Below are 17,627 nucleotides of genomic sequence, written 5' to 3' on the forward strand. Positions count from 1 at the left end.
AGCCATAACATTCAGGTTAATTAAAGGCATAAAAACCTTAACCGGAAGATAAGAAAACCATAATTCAATCATTTTTAAACCAAAAAATATTTACATATTTTAACTGCGGCCGATTGTAACGAAAATAGAATGTGCACATCCACATGTTATAGCAATCCTATATACAAAATTTCAATGTTCTGAGGCTACTCGTTTATGAGTTATGCGAGATACATACATACGTACGTACAGACGCCACAGGAAAAAAAAAAAAAAAAAAAAAAAAAAAAAAAAAAAAAAACCCTCTTCTGAAGCCATTTTAAATAAGTTTTATAATTCATTTTGGGAAAAAGAGTCCTTTATTCTGCCCTTATGTACAGATGTAATGCAAAAGCATTCGATGGCGGTCAAAATAGATATTTTTGTTAAAATATGATACTCGAAATTTTTCGCAATTACAATACTTCCTTTTTACTTCGTACAAGGAAGCAAAAACTGAGCTCACTGAGCCGAATAACAGAATGAGTATATATATAAATATGTTTTATATGTATATAATTACAAAACAATACTTTTGGAAATAAAATATAAACATGTTTAGTATTTTCGCGCATCAAGCTGCAGAAAAATTGTCATTAAAAACATAAAGTAAGAAATTTAGAACTAATATTTCACAAAGAGCAAAAATTGAAAAAAATAATTAATAAATTTCAAGTAATCTTATAAATGCATCAAAGAATTTAATAAATGTTAAAAACAAACTTTTCAAACAAGCAAAACCCCATTTCAAAAAAATTAATGAAATTTAAAGAAGAATGAACAAATACAGAAGAGGAATTCAATTAACTTCAATACTCAAAACGTTTGCATATTGTTACGTTATTTTCTTCTTTCACGTTCGTACGAGGTTCATGAGGATTTGGAGTGAATAATGACGATACCACCTGATGAATTATCGAAACACAGTCGTTGAAGATCTACAATAAAAACAATCAGCGACACAGCCTTCACACTGTCAGGCAATAACGGTAGAGACAGCTTCACTGCAAAGCACCAGAGCACAGATCCCGAGTCTTCGGTTCAGTCGTTCCCGGAGCTCAACACGCGCTCTCGACGATGCACTCGCATTCTAGACGAGGAACACACTCTATGACTGACTATCAGCTCGCTAGACGAGACACACGCTAACTGACTGCGGGCGAGCAGGGTTTATATAGCTTTCGGCTTGTGTTCGAGAACATTCTGGGCTAAATAGGTAAGAATTCGTTTCAGAAGTTTCTCCATCCGTCCATAGCATATCGCCAAATGGGCCATTTCTCGCCAAATGTGGCAACCCTGTCTTCCTTGCTATTTATGGCAACCCTAAACTTGCTTTGCGGGGAAGCTACCTTTCCGCGCCTAGACATTTCCTAACAATATTAATTAAATGATATTTAAGTAAATTCTGACGCTTGTAAAACAAAAAAGCATAATATTTAATGTAAAACTTTAATTAAATTTAAAAATCAATTAATTCTTTAAAAAAAGTAGACTAAAAAATTTGCTCAAAATGCGATCAAATAGTTTTTAATAATTGTTTTGTAGATATGAGTTAAAAAATCTATCAAATTAAATTGTAGTTTTTTAATTTTGTAATTTAAAATCACAGAAAAAATTTGAAAAAGGAAGTAAAGGAACTAGATTAGAAAAGCAAAAGGTCTTCACGACAAAGGCTACTCATGAGGACTTAAAATATATACAAGGCCATGGTTAGTAACAGAATAGTAATTAAAATAAGAAATGATAAAAAAATATTTTAAAAAGATCCTGTATACCTTTTAAAAATCCATCTCTTTTGGAGCTTTGAGATAAAAAATTCATACTTTTAATAAGTATTATAGGGTGTAGACTACTCCAGATTTCTTTAATATAGCATTAATGAATTCGAAAGGAATTTCATTATCTTTTAAAATTTTGGTGAGAATTATAATTTCTTCTTTTTGTGTTTCTATTTCAGTGCAAACTTTTTTAATTCTACTAATTTGGTTAAAATTAGTATTTGCAATAACGTTTTTTAGATATGTTAGAATTCCAATTAATAAATTTATTAGTAGAAAAATTAAAATCTTTTTTTTTTTTTTTTTTTTCTAAAAAAGTTTAATTTTCGTAAGTTTATGAATACTTACTAGATAAACTATTTCTGTTTGGTTTTTACTGGTCCTACTTAGTTTTTAGACAATTTGGGTAGATGTTGCTATTTTCGATGAGATTAAAATTGTTGAAAGCATTAGCATCATCAGAAAAGCAACGATTTTTGTAGAAGAGAGATTTCAGTTCATTTCAATGTTCCTTTCCCCTGACGAAGTAGCATTGAAGTTAATTGAATTTCTCTTCTGTATTTGTTCATTCTTCTTTAAATTTCACTAATTGTTTTTAAATGGGCTTTTGCTTCTTTGAAAAGTTTTGGTTTTAACATTTATTAACTTTTTTCTTGCATTTATAAGATTATTTGAAATTTATTAATTATGAATTTCAATTTTTGGTCTCTTTGAAATATTAGTTCTAAACTTCTTACTTTATGTCTTTAATTTCATATATATATATTATTTCAAAAGTATCGTTTTGTAATTATATATATATAATTTCAACGTTCTGAGGCTACTCGTTTTGAGTTTGTTCAACTGCATTTGAAAGCGATCAAAATGGATATTTTCATTGAAATATGTATGACACACGAAAATTTTCGAGATTTCAGTATTTCCTTTACTTCGTACAAGGAATTAAAAAACTGAGCTCACGGAGCCGAGTAACAGAATGGATATATGTGTATATATATCCATTCTGTTACATGTACGTACAGACGTCACGGTTTGGTTTGGTTTGGTTTATTAGATTACGGCAAAGCACTCGAGGGCTATTTGCCTTAAGGGAGGGATGCCTTCGTGGAGGAATATTTAAGGGAAACTGGCTCGTATACACGTTACACATGTGGAAAACCACGAAAACACCCATGCAGCCAGCCCGTTCGCGGGATTCGAACCTCGGACCGAACTACCAGTGTTCAGCGACATTACAGCTCAGCCGCTGGTGGGCCCTACAGACGTCACGAAAAAATTTCTTATGAATCCATTTAAATCCTTTTTGTAACCCGTTTTGACAAAAAGCGTCTTTTATTCTGCCGTTACGTACAAATGTCACGGAAAAACATCGTTAAATTTCATTCGATAGCTGTCAAAATGGCGTTGAAATATGTCCCTTTAAAATTCTCGTGTTTACAATACTTTTTTTACTTCGTACAAGGAAGTAAAAATTAGAAAGTGAAATTCTGCTGAAGTTGAATGTAATGTTATTTCATGAACACTTAGGAACTGACTTTTCAAATGACAATGTAAATGAAAATTGGGCAGAACAACACTAATGTTTTCATGTTTTACTCGCTTATATTTTATTTCCTGAATAAGTGTGTCAGTAGGAGGGTAATGACAACTAACTCGTTTGATACCCTAACCAACGGATCATTAGTGGTGACGTTGAACATCGGAAAATGATTAGGGCTAGAAAAGTTTGAATTTTCTTTAATATATCCAGGAAGGTATAAATGTTGTAATTCCGATAACATGAATAAAAATCCATTTTCAGTAACAGCCATTAGGATTCAGAGGCAAATGGATGTCAAAATAAAGTTTATATTTTTATTGTGGTTCGATCTTTAAAAAATCAAAAATAATTCTGTGCTAGGTACGTAATATCTGACTTTCGAAACATGTCTGCCATTTGCTTTCATAAGCGTTATCAGTTAGTATATTATACATTAATGCGTTTTCAATTATATCAGTTACATATATTATTAAAAAATAAAGGTTAAATTATAAAGAATTTTTTCCCTTCAAATCTCTTAGGCTTTATAAGCTTCTATTTAGCTCACTCTTGGTGTCTTTCGCTGTGGTCGAAAGCTGCGGCTAATAAGCTGTCGCTTGTGGAGTTTCGAGTGTGGTACTCCCGGATTCCAAAAATTCGGAGGAAGCCATTTCGACCATTCTCATTTTCGTATGACTTTAATCAACCGAAATATTAATTGAAAACTCTGAAAATGCTAATTTTCGCGCTTAATTTTCCGAGTGGCAGCAGTCGCGGGGGCTGGAGATAAAAATGCTTTATTTCGAAGTGTTGCCACTGCTCACTTTCAAATCGTAGAGTTTGTTAATCAAAAACTTGCAAGTTTTACAAAATATGAAATAAAATTAGCATTGTCAAATACTAAACACATTATTATTATGTAAGGTCATATTCTGACGCTGAAGAAAGCGCGCGATGCCATTGTATGTCGAAACTTTTTATAAAATAATATAAATAATAATAAATAGCTACTGTTGGCAACTTTTTTTCTTCAGGTTAGGTAACTGGCACGATATGCTAGTTCCACGTTAATTCTTTATTGATAAAAAAGTTGTTGTATTACATTAAATTTAAATCATGTCGTCATACGTATTAACTTGAAAAAAATGTCAAAAGTTTTTGTTTCCCGGTTTGGCAACTAAAATTATTTATGAATCGGTTGTTGCTTACATACATACATTGAACTGCGGTGCTTAACCACCAGGGTGCCTGGGCGCATAGCCCTACCCCTCATCGAATAACATGATAAAAGTTTAGAATTATGAGAAATATAACTGAATGTGCTAAATAATTAAATAAATACATATTTTTTTCCTTAAGTACATAATTACTAATTCATACATAATTAACTATTTTTTAACAACTATTTCACAGAAGAATACATGTACACACAAGAGAAACAAAATACGAAGTGCGACGCCTTAGTGCCACTAGTAAAAACAAAATGCAATCAGGAGGAAAAAAGAACAATATACAATAAAGAATCTGAGCAACAATTTGCATAACACATATACAAAATTACATATTACTAACATTTAGGATCGCCCTTGGGCGTTTACTGAAATTGGGGTCCCTAGTATCATAACAATAGTTAACAACCACAGGAATGTCCAGAAGTTCCTGTTTATCATAAAATGCCCTAGATAAGCGGCAATAAAAATCACAAAGATCCTCTATTCTTAACTCTTTACGAATTTGGCTATTCCGAATGTACCAGGGGGCATTACATATCATACGCAATACCCCGTTTTGGGCAGCTTGTAACTGCCTTCTCAAACTTTTGCACGAGTATGCCCAGACGAGGCATGCGTAACTAAGAATTGGACGCAACATGGTTTTGTAAATGAGCAACTTATTATCAATAGATAGAACACTGTTTCGAGCAATTAAGGGGAAGAGTGAAGCTTTACTAGCTCGAAACTTCCTGAGAATATGTGTAACGTGTGGGTTGGAAATAATAAACTGATTTTATTCATATTGAAATGTTTTTATTGTTGCATGCGTACGGGTTTATATTAGATTAACCCATTAGCCGCTGGTGTTGCGTTGACGCAACGGTCAAAATAAAGGCGTATATAAGTATAACTACCTAAGATATTTTATAACAGCAGATGATTTTGTGTAGGGAATATTATGAAGATTATTTCTGTAAAAAATATTTGCCTTCAACAATCATTTTGTTTATAATAATTAATCTCATACTTTAAGCAAAATTTTCGACCGGGTATTTTTGCTGAAAATATTTAACGAAAGAATCGCCGTCTTTATGAGTGATCTATTTTTAGTCAAGGTCACCGTTTATCAAAACATTACATCAGTCAGATGTTTATATTTGTGTTGGGAAGGAAGGGAAAACAAGCGTTGCGCTGACGCAACGTCAGCAGGAAACGGGTAGTCAATCTCCTTTTTCACTGATTCTTTTCGATGTTCTGGTTGTTTAAAAATGCCTAGAACGAGGTATCTTACATTAGAAGAAGCCCTTCAAAGATTTTTTGATGAAGAAACAGATGATGATAATGTTAATAATGACCGGAATGAAACTGATATTGTTGTTGTTTCCCCGGAAATTGCAGAAGCTAGTGACGAAAAAAGAAAGGAATGGCAATGTTTTAAATAATGATAATGATATTTTACCAAATGATATTGCTGGGCAAGTTGAAATTCACGGAAGAAATAAGTTTCAGCCTTCTAAAAGCAGTTATAGTCGTACTAAAATGTTTAAAAAGGAGAAAACTGAAATCTTGAAGTGGATAAAAAAGGAACTGTTAGTTATGTCTCAGGAAGAAAATGAAGAAAGAGATAGAAGAGAAATTATAAAAGACAGAATACAAGGAAAAACTAGTGCACAGATTTTCGATTTTCTTTTTGGTTTAGACATTTACTCTCTTCTCGTTGAACAGACAAATATATACGCTCAGAAAAAAAAAAAAAAAAAAAAAAAAAAAAAAATTGCATCTGAAGCCTATATGAGAAGATTTATTGGAATATTATTGCTTACAGGATATCATTCTTTACCTCAAAACGTATTGGTCTTTTGTTAAGGACATTTCTATTCCTGTTGTACGAGAATCGATATCACATTTGCAGTACAGGAATATGAAGCAGAATTTGCATTTGACAATAGTCAAATTGACAATACTGATAAATTATACGAGGTGAGACCGTATTTACTAAAATCACCACTTTTTACTACTGGAAATATAAAGTCTCTTTCAGATTTCAGACGCGAGAATGCATTATTCCTTTCGCAAACTCCTATTGAGAGTGTAGAATTAGCCAGAAGTAGATCAGCATTAGGAAGACCTAGTAAATTCAGCATTCAAAAACCAATGCACGGAGGTAGTAGACATTTTATCGTAAAGTCCGTTGATAGCAAAAGACTTTGTTGTAAAGAGTACCATAGCCAGACTGTTTATAGATGCAAAGTCTGTAATGCAGCTTTATATCATGATTGAAATCAAGCTTTTCAGGCTTGAATCTTACAAATGAAATAATGAATATTTGTAAAAGAAATACAATGTATATTTTAATATTAAATTAATTACAAGTAAAGTGATTTGTAGATTTATAAAACGTTATACAGCTAAAAAGTAATCCTGCGCTCCACTCAAAAGAAACATCACACGAGTACAATCCTACTCACTCAACATCCGTAGTCTTATTCCGCTGACGTTGCGCGAACGCAACACTCGCTTTTTCCATAGGTAAGAGTATTTTTTTAATTTTCAATGTAAATTTATGTTATAAATGCTTAATTTAATATTTGTTATTATTTTCATGAGAAAAGAAACATTCTTTGTAGTTTTGGCGGTTAATGGGTTAAATGCGCACAGGTCCGATGATTGGCTAATAAAATTTATTTTTATCCAAAAAAAAAAAAAAAAAACACTTCAAAGTTCTGGAATTTTACACAGAAATTCTCGGACAGGTGTTCACAGTATCACAGAGTCCAATCAGTAAAATCTATTACTTCAAACTATCAACAACGTTAAACACAATGCAATGCAAAGCGCGTCTTAAGAGAAAGCTAACTCGGTTGTATTTCAGTTCACGCGAAACTAACAACTCGCAACACAACAACAATAACTAAGCAACTGAGAGCAGATGCTTTCTTTTTGGCCTTAAATTAGTTTTCAACCGGCCGCCGAGACGTTTCAAATACTTGCTTCTCAAAATAACCGGAAAGCAATAATACTGTGAATTAGGGTTACAGCTAACACAGTGGTCAATTACATTTATTCAATTTCAATACATATTACGGTGATACAGAGACCGAATTGCCAACCATTTGGCGACAAAACAAATCGCCAAATCATTGTCAGCTTAGCGATATCTCTATAAATTACCAAGGTACCCATTTACTTAATGTTAAATTAAGATAATTAAGTATTCTTACATTTCCGACATAGCTTCTCTTCAGATTTTTCATATTACAAAAGAAATACAACAATTTTACTTATAATTCTGCTCAAATTACCTATTTAAGTACAAAATTCGTAACATTATTCATTTTCTTTTCAGGTGTACATAGAACTTATAAATTTTGTTTTGGCCTCAGCCTGCTAGTATATTTATAAAATGGCAGGAGCCATCTACAGTACGCTTAACTCCTTTGCAAGTAATTTTCCCTAGCGTGAGGAAAAAGATTAAAGAAATCATTAGAGAAATCCACATAGAAGTAAGAAAAAAAGTGACGTAAAACCACATAGAAACTTCGAAACTCCATATAATTACACGACGCTAAAAAAAAACCTGCAATGCAATTTCTCTTTCTGCTTAACGCCTGCAGCATACTTTCTAAAGCAGTTTGGAAAATCTCTCGATCTTTTTATCTTTTTATCATATCTATTTTAAAGAAAATTGAAGAGTTTGTCTTACAATCTGTAATAATTCCGAAACTTGTAATCGATGCGTTTTTAGTTGCTGAAAAAATTCTATCACTTCCAGAAAATTCGCCAAAGTAATCAGAAATTATATTAGAAATTTTATAGAACTTTCGTTTAAAATATTTTTCTCTGCTGTATCCAGTGGCGCAAATAGTTAAAATTCTGAGGGTTTTAATTCGTTCATTAAACGAATATGAGTTTAAAAAATCTTTTCAGTATTATATTCTAAATCGAATTGTGAAAAATCTGCTACACTGCATTGTGTTGTTATCCACAAACAGAGAGTATATAAAGTATGAATTCCATAGTTTATGGAGAAGTAGTTTAAAAATGAAAGAAAACCTTTTGACCATAATACGACAAACACCATGAGTGAACAAAATAAAAGCTTATAAATATAATTAATAATAAATAAAAAAATTTTTAAATTACGTCCAAAGCGGCGTTTTTCTAACGTTTTGTGCGTTACCTTTATTTATTAAATATTATGTTCTACGCACTTAAACCATAAAATTCAGTTCAACAGCAATATCGCAAAATAATTTTAAAAAGAGCCTATCTTTAGAATTTCCGATACCCAGTTTCGCGCGCTGGAGACAAAAATCTTTTTTTTTTTTTTTTTTTTTTTTCGTACAGTGTTGCCATTGCTGGCTTTGAAATCGTTTAGTTTGTTAATCAAAAATTCGTTGAAGTGTTACAAAATAAGAAATCTGTAATAAAACAAATTTCGAATTCAAATTAGGGCTTTCACAGTCCCATATTCTATGGAAGATTACGTTATTCAAATTTTGATGGCTCTAGGTGAGAATTTTGATGGCTCAATGCGAGAAACATACCTACATTCGTGCACATTCTTCATTATTTAATTTCTTTAAATATAATACAGGGCGATAATATTTGGGGGCAAGACTTTGAAAAGTGAAACAACGCTTATCGTGAATCGACGCAAAATGCCAAAACGAAATTAATAGTCCTTCTGGGCAAATTGCCCCTTTGGACTAAAAATATAATAAAAGCCCATATATCTGCTTCAGAAATTGTAAGTCTAGTCCTATACACGTATTCTGAATCCCTTTAAGCATAATTTCAGTTACAGTTATCATGCTGAAATTAAGCGAGTATTCAAAATACGGTAACTTGCGACACGAGGAGCTATTATCATTATTTGAGATGGTCAATAATCAAATTTACGAAAATATTAATCTTCTCTAGAATGTCTAGTTTCTTTTTTTTTTCGTTATATATATGTAATAATAAAATTCTATAGTCAAGAATACACTTAAAATTCTAACTGTATTTTCTTTTCATTTTTAATGGCGACGTTCTCTTATTTGAAAGTACGTGGAATTAAATTCACAGCCCCGTAGTCAAGTTATTTTTCCCGCCTTTTCTACACCTACAGTTTTAGAATGTTCTGGAAATATTTAAAGCAAACTGGATTGGCTGACGAGGCTGACGTCATTTCTTGGAAGCTCCGCCTTTCCAGAGGCTATAAAAGGACTCGCAAAGGAATATCGGAGGCTTTTTCTTAAATGTCACGATGCAGTAAACTTCATACAAAAAGTTATTAGTAATTCTTTTTATTTACTCCGGATATCTGATTTTGTAACTGCTATTTCTCCTGAATAATAATAAATGGATCCTGTTTTTTTTTTTAAACTTATCGTCTGATAATTTAAGCTACGACTAAAGCTGGTACATCACATATATATATATATTTAAACATATGACATTTTTCTTGATTTTTGTTGCACCAATCCAAATTTTCATCTCTGAAAACTTGCAGTAATTATGTAACAACTATTTAGAAAAATCGTCAAGAACTTTATTCATATATTATAGAATTAGATTGCTCGTCAAGATCAGCACAGCGAAGTAACTTATTTTACACCCACACAAGAATGTCAATATCATTTTGTAAAAACTTTACGTTTCTTGACTTCGGTTAAAGAAGTTTGATGGCACCATCCTTTATTTATTTTTTAAGTTTAGCCAAGAAAGAACTTTTCTTTTTAAAGCAAACTTTTCTTAATATTTAAAGATCATTGGAAAGCTCATATTCCGCTCCTCTGCATAGAAAAATTTGATTAAAGTTTATTCCACGCGGGAGCTTTAAGGCAATAAAGAATGAAAAATGTTTCTGGTACATCAAAGAACGCCTACATTAACCTCTTGCGCGGGGATGTCGGACGAAAATGTTCCATCCTTCGTTCCAAAGATCCAAACCAGACACTGTCCGACGCATTACGCCCGGTCTGAACTGGAGACATGCCAATTTAATAAAGCCCTTACTCTTGTTATGAGCAATTCTCTTCGCGGTAGCTCTCGTGAAATGGCCTCCTCATGAATAATGAGCGAGGAAGACAGCAAGGTATACTTAACAGGAAATAATAGCTCCGGAGTTTTGGCCACCGAGACAAAATCATTTTAGCTCATAGATAAATCAATCGACTTCATGCATACTGCAATTGCGGTTTGAAAATATCCGTTGGTATATAAAGTTTTGCTTTATTTAATTTTACGGTTATAACTTTTATTTTGATGTTTTAGTAGTTGTTTAGTAATTTTAAGCACTTTAATAATAAAAAAATCTGATGTATTCATTACATGAGTTTCTTGTACAGAATATTAAATTATACGCATTTTTTGCTGCATTTCATTTAAACTTATTTCCTTGAATTTCATTAGAGATACATTTCTCATCAATTAATTTAGTTCTCACTTCGGGGCAAGGCAAAAATACATAAAAACTCAAAATATCTTCATTAAAAATTGAAAGATAGAGAAAACCTAAAATGCCAAATACAGTTAAAATAATTTAAATTTTTTTTTTTACAATTTAAATTTACAGTTTCCACGCAAAAACAAGTTATTTGCCCAGCAGGTAGATTTTTCGGCGCATAAAACTAAAAGTTTCCTTTCGATCCCACTCGGCAAAAAAACACTGAAGATGCAAAAAGACTTAATTCACTATTCTGCTAAGTTTCAGATGTTAAAAAATATGGCTACTATGATAAAAAAAATTAGGCTTACCCGCATTTAAGCAACTTTTAAATGGTTTATAATTCTACAATTATTGCATACATATTTATTAACCGGATAAAAACATATGCATAAAAACCTTAACCGAAAGATAAGAATAACATAGTTGAATCATTTTTAAAGCAAACAATGCACAATTTACACGTATAAGAATAAAAAAACTGAGCTCACTGAGCTGAGTAATAGAGTGGGTATATATACATGTATATATATATATAAATTTAGCAAATATTATCTATTCGTATAAAGCTAATATAAAATGAAAATTTAATTAAGAAATTTTAATTGCAAAAATAAAAAATAAACATAACTACTCAATTTCGCTTAGTTTAGTAAATACTAGACTAACTCAGGAATTCAAATATGTTCTAGGTAAGTTAAATTAAAACTTGCTATTTACTAGCCTTGTTATTATTATTATTATTATTATTTATATTTTGATAGATTGTATATAGTGTATTCGTATAGGTAAAGTTTCCAGGAGGCAAGAGTTTCTAAATTACTTTGGTTTTCTATTCTTAATTGACATTTAATTGTAATTTTAATTCTAGTCATTTTCTTGGTAATTTCTCAAAATTCCACTAGTTTAAATTTCTTTTTCAGTAATTCACAACATTTGGTTTTACTTTTGGTTTTGAATTTTACTTTACTTACTTTACCTACCTATATGGATGACGAAACAAGAATTGAGTAATTGAAGAGTTAGGTTTGGAGGCAAGTTCTTTTATAATACCAAAATGCATTATAACCAATCAATATCATAGTCACACTTACGTAACAGTCGGTTTTACTGGCGACCAGTTTTGACGGCGTTTATAACCAGACAATATAACAAGTCCAAAAATAGAGCCAAAACCAAATAATAAGGAATATGAAAGTGCTTTTTTTCGTGCGTAAGAAATCGTTCTTTTCTAACTTAATATGATGAAAGCTTCAATATATCATCAAGCGAAAACGCAGATATTGCATTCTTCCAAGAAAGAACCAACTTACCATCCATCCAAACTTGTGAAATTGGGTGTGAAATGAAGTCATATACCACCGAGGGAGCCATTTGGAAATGCAGTGTAAAAAATTGCCACAAAAAGAACTTTCGCCACTTCAAAAATCAGTGTAATAACCGACGTACTGCCAATTTATAGTCATTTAAACAGTAAATTACAACTTTTTTAAAAAAACATTTCTGTTAAAATTCCATCATTTAAAAGCGCTGTTTTCTAGGGGATGACGCCTAAACCTGGCATCATTTTTTTTCCCTTGGCACTTTGGCTTTACCGCCGAAAGAACAAAGCCTTGGTATTGTAATCATGACGTCACTAGTAGCAGATAAAGGAAAGAATGTACTCGCAGCTTGTCAGTGCTAAATCAGAAATGAGATCGTTGGCGCTGGTTAACAAGCCCCCGCTCCAATATCGAAGTGAACAGTTTATAACTGAGCATGTTTCCTTTTACATTATTGAATTTAAGACATGTGGGGTTCTACCCATTTACTTTAAATGTGTAATGTTAAATGTGTAAATGTGTAGGAACCTAGTGAACCTAAATGTGTTAAATGTGTAGGCATCTAGTGAACACCTAAGCGAATAATCGCTTCAGGAACATAGACATAGACTCGAGAAGGTTTAATTACCCTTTATTGCTTAAAATAAGAGTTAACAGATGGACCCTTTCTCAGAGCGTACAGCAAAGCCTCCACTTGCGCTTGAACTCAAAATAATATGAAATAAGAACTTAACTAAAGAGATAGAGCCGAACCTATCAAAATTTTAAATAGTTGGACGCTAAATATCGAATAAGCTAGCAAAGCTATCAAGGGTCTGTAATACGGCCTAGCGTAGTAACAGCTTAGAAAGACGTAGCCAACAGGCAAGCACGCGCTAGTCAGAAACTCTGAGGCTGTCTCTCGAAGTCAGTGCAACTTCGACTTAAATACTACTCTTACTCATTTGCATTAAACGCGATTCTTAAAACCTCATTCTGGTAGGAAATTTTAAGCTAAAATCAGGATGGTCAGAAAAGTAGCTTTAACTAAAAATACCTGTAACAAATTTAGGATAAACCTTGCAGACATTTACTGAATTTCGTCTAATGAATTAACATAAATTCGCTGTTAAAGTTTAGGTTGCTTGAAGTAATTGGTCTTTGTGACAACACTTGTATTGGATATTATTGCATTAGTCATCAAACATTATTTATTCAAAATATTCCAGTTTTCAGCGTAATAAATAGTAACTACACTTAATAATTTTAATATAATTTATGCAGTTTTGAATTTTAAGTTCTAATCAACAGCAGCAGAAATAAGGCCTTGTCCTTTTAATGATGAAGACTCTAGTTGCCAGTAAAATTGACAAGCATTACCATAATACAGTTTGTTCGGAAACGTATTCAACTTTACTAATTAATGTCTTTAAAATTATATAAAAATTATATAAAGTTCTGATTATTTATTGTTAACTTTCTTTTATTGTAGTCTTTATCAATGTCTATAATAGACAGTAAATGCAAAATCATATTAGAAAAAAACAAATTTGATTGGGATTAAAGCGACTTTTTCGTAAACGACCTGTTTTTATCTTCAAAAAAGTATTCGACTCTGGCCATTCATAGGTCGTTTGAAAGGTTACAAAGTTTTAATTAACACTTGAAGAAATCCTTAAAAGTTACATATGTCATGAGTATTGCCTTAAGGGTTATTTGAAACTTTTGTGCTTGAATCATATCCATTTCTGCAATTTTAACCAGAAAATTTAAAAATGTCTCGGAAAGGAAAAGAAACTCTTTTTTTTAATAGTGGTCACTAGCCGTTATAGGTTTTGGCCACTACTAAGATTAGAAGTGGTGGTCCTTTTATTATGGAGGCAACTTATAGGTAAACCACCGTTACCTCTTATGAGAGGACCGACAATTGGCATCCAATGCTTTTTCCAGGATTCGAACGTGCGCCCTTCGGTACAGTAATCAGAAACATTAACCACTTTCCCATCTGGAAGACAGGAAAAGACGCTACGATTGAAGAAACGAAAATTATACTTAATATGAGGAAATCTGGAGAAGCATATGAGAAAATTGCTTAACAAGTTGACGACGGCGCGGATATTCATTGTCATTTTCCTGCGGCGGCGCAGCGCCAAATTATGAAATCAAAATTTTAAATAAAAAAATTTAATTAAATTAAAATTATAAATTATAAAATTAAATTATTATATTTTATAATACAATATAAGAATTGTATTTTTTTTATATACGAGCGTGACCCATCGGTGAATCATGCCGGCCTGCGGAACAATCAAGCATGACCCACCGGTGGGTCATGCCGTCCTACGGAACAGACAAGTATGACCCACCGGTGGTTCAGGCCGCCCCATGGAACAGACAAGTATGATCCACCGGTAGGTGAGGCCGGCATCAACGTGTTAAACTATTAAAAGACCACTATGAACTGTAAAATACATAGTAAAAAATCTGTTAAGTGGTATAAACAGATTTTGCAAGCAAGACAAAAAAGTTGACCAAGTATGATAAACGGTATCATTTATAACAAGTTAAAAAAGATCTGACATTAAGTGGTCCAAAACTGAGAGAAATGATTAAGAAAGAAGTTTATACCCAAACTGTAAGTAATACTCTTGAAGAATTTGGTTATAAATTATGATCAGCTCGGAAAAAATATTACGTATCTGAAATGAATAGAAAGAAAAGACTACCATTTGCGAAAAAATATGTAAATGAGCCCCTATACTTTTGAGAAAAGTTATATTTAGCGATAAAATAAGTATAACTTATTTGGACCAGAAGGTCTGTAAGTAAGGTAGCAAGGTCTGGAGACAACCAAACACAGAATTTGAACTGAGAAATCTCCGACCAACAGCAAAGCATGGTGGACGTTCCGTTATAGTCTGGAGATGCATGTGACATGCAGTAGTAAGGAAACTACATTTTAATGATGGCATGATGGACCTTAAGGTGTATGTTAACATTCTGAAAACAAATTTATATGCCAGTGCTCAATTTATAGGATTATGGACAGATTTTGTATGTATGCAGGATAATGATCCGAAGCATAAAGCGCTAAAAACCGGACTTGGCTGGTGTACAGCGCACCAAAGTACTTGAAATGCCCCCACAATCACCAAATATAAATTCAGTCGAGCATTCATGGGAAGATTTAGGTCGAAGAATCAGAAATAAAGGTAATTCAAACAAGAAGAAGCTAAAGCAACGTTTAGAGGAAGAATTGGTATAAAATACAATTTGACTGCACCCAAAAAATCAGTTGTAAGCACGCCATTTAGACTAAAAGTCATTATAAAAGTCTAAAGTACATCCTATAAACTATTAATTATTATATAAATCATTTTTTGTTCCCAATTTAGAAAAAAAGGAGAATACCTTTTTGACCCACGCTATGGAATCTGTTTTTTCCCCCTTTTTTATGATAGAATAAATTTATTTAATTTGAAAATGTGCCTGAGGCATTTTTTCGTTTTCTGTAATTTTTACATTGCGCAAATAAAATTTTCAGCTGATTGCTTAATATTTTCAATGATGCATTGTTTTGATAATCATCAAACAAAGATTATTTGAGGGCAATTTTTTATCTTAACAGCCAACTGGAAAGTAGTGTGGCTTACTTTTAATAGCATGTTGACGATTGTAAAACTGTTTATAAGATTCAGCGGCGAACAGCAGTTAAAATAGATACAATAAATATCCAAAATATATCTACAATTCTTTAAGTATGAAAAAAAAATTAAGTGATGAAGATGAATGTGTTTACATGATTATATGTAACAAAATTAAATAGAAATTTTTGAACTTGCTATTTTTTAAACTTCACGGACCAGTGGAATCTGAGAATAGCAGTCACTGCCACTAGTTTGATTTTGGTTTGTTTAATTATGGCAAAGCATTCAAGGGCTAGAATGACTTCGTGGAGGACTTTCTAACAATCATTACTATTCTCAGAGACTCTAGTCTTACACTATGAGAGGAAACCTTTCTTTAAAACGAATTTACTATAAGTTATACCTAAATATCTAAAATAATGTGATGTGAAATCCAATTTTCAAATTAATATAATTAACCCCTTAATCTATAATGACGAGCATAGCCCGCGTACGATGGTCGGGCCAAACCTAACTTTCACGGGCATAGCCGCGTACGGTGATCGGGCCAGAAGTGATTATTACGTGGAATATTTGACACGCAATTACAGTCTGATGCAATAATTGTGGTAGACGCAAGTATTACAAGATGTTTATTTATACAAAACTCCAAAATACAAAATTAGTGATCTGTAACGATATGATATATTTCAAAGCATTCTGGTACATGTAACGGAACTTTACACAATTTACACTCGTGTTCTATGTGGATTTTCTCGTGCTTGATCTGCATACTGATTCGTTTCGGTTACAATATTGTTCCAAAATATGTCATCAAATATTAGATTAAATATATCAAATTCTCCTCTACTTCCTCTTATTGACATAAGGCTTCCTCTCTTATGCCAGAAGTCATCGTATAGTCCCAGATTTTTGGATTATTTCTTATTTCTTTCCAAAGCCAGGTCTCTGGTAGTTGATCGTCATCGGATGTATCATCAATAATTATTCGCCTATACTTTCTTCGAAAATTACATAATTCGCCATGTTTACGATTGCCCGGATTAGCTTTTTACACAAGTCGTGCAAATGTCCCGAACGCTGCGCGAGCTTGTATACAATTTCGGCACAACATCTTCGAATCTAAATCGTAGGTTAAGGGGTTAATTCAAAATTAGATAGAAGATATGTTGTTAAATAGTTATTCAGAATTCTTACTTTATAAAATACATGTTCATGTTGATTATTTATATTTCTACTATTGTTAATCCTAAGGCTTTTAAAAATTAGCCCGTGAGAATGAATAATATACTATTCAGATTCTATTCTGTATCAGTTCAAATTAAGCGTTTAATACTATTCATGAAAAGAAAATGCTCGATTGTAATACAACTGCTCTCTCTTTTCAGTGATGTATCCCATCATCCACTACGCAGAGGTATGTCCGAACGGTAACAAGCCCCCCATGTCTCTACAGGACCCGATGGCTCTCGGCCAAGAATTCACCTTGCAGCAAGGTTTGTATCCGAAATGGTCATAATTACCTTGCGGGAAGCGTAAATTATCTGACAATAAAATTAATCTAAAGACAGTTTTCAAAATAGAAAGTAGTTTAATCCCTAATTAACGTCATCTGCTGGGTTTTGTGCAAAAGTTAACTTATTTGCAGGTGCCGAATTTTACCAATTTCCCATTTATTAGTAAACATTCCATTACATTAACTAATTATATTTTGGTT

At 32.3% G+C, this 17,627-nt stretch overlaps 1 protein-coding gene across 1 annotated transcript in view; it reads left to right on the forward strand.

Moving 5' to 3' along the window:
- Positions 1–17,627, forward strand: part of LOC118197185 (uncharacterized) — a 186,503-nt gene that overhangs the window by 163,438 nt on the left and 5,438 nt on the right. The window contains exon 3 of the mRNA XM_085814126.1: positions 17,299–17,406. Within this exon, the coding sequence (XP_085670252.1) occupies positions 17,299–17,406 (108 nt within the window). The remainder of the gene's footprint in view (positions 1–17,298; positions 17,407–17,627) is intronic.

The sequence above is a fragment of the Stegodyphus dumicola genome, chromosome 3, assembly GCF_044657685.1.
Source record: "Stegodyphus dumicola isolate Sdum_Otavi_A_Nest chromosome 3, ASM4465768v1".
Classification (NCBI taxonomy): Eukaryota; Metazoa; Arthropoda; class Arachnida; order Araneae; family Eresidae; genus Stegodyphus; species Stegodyphus dumicola.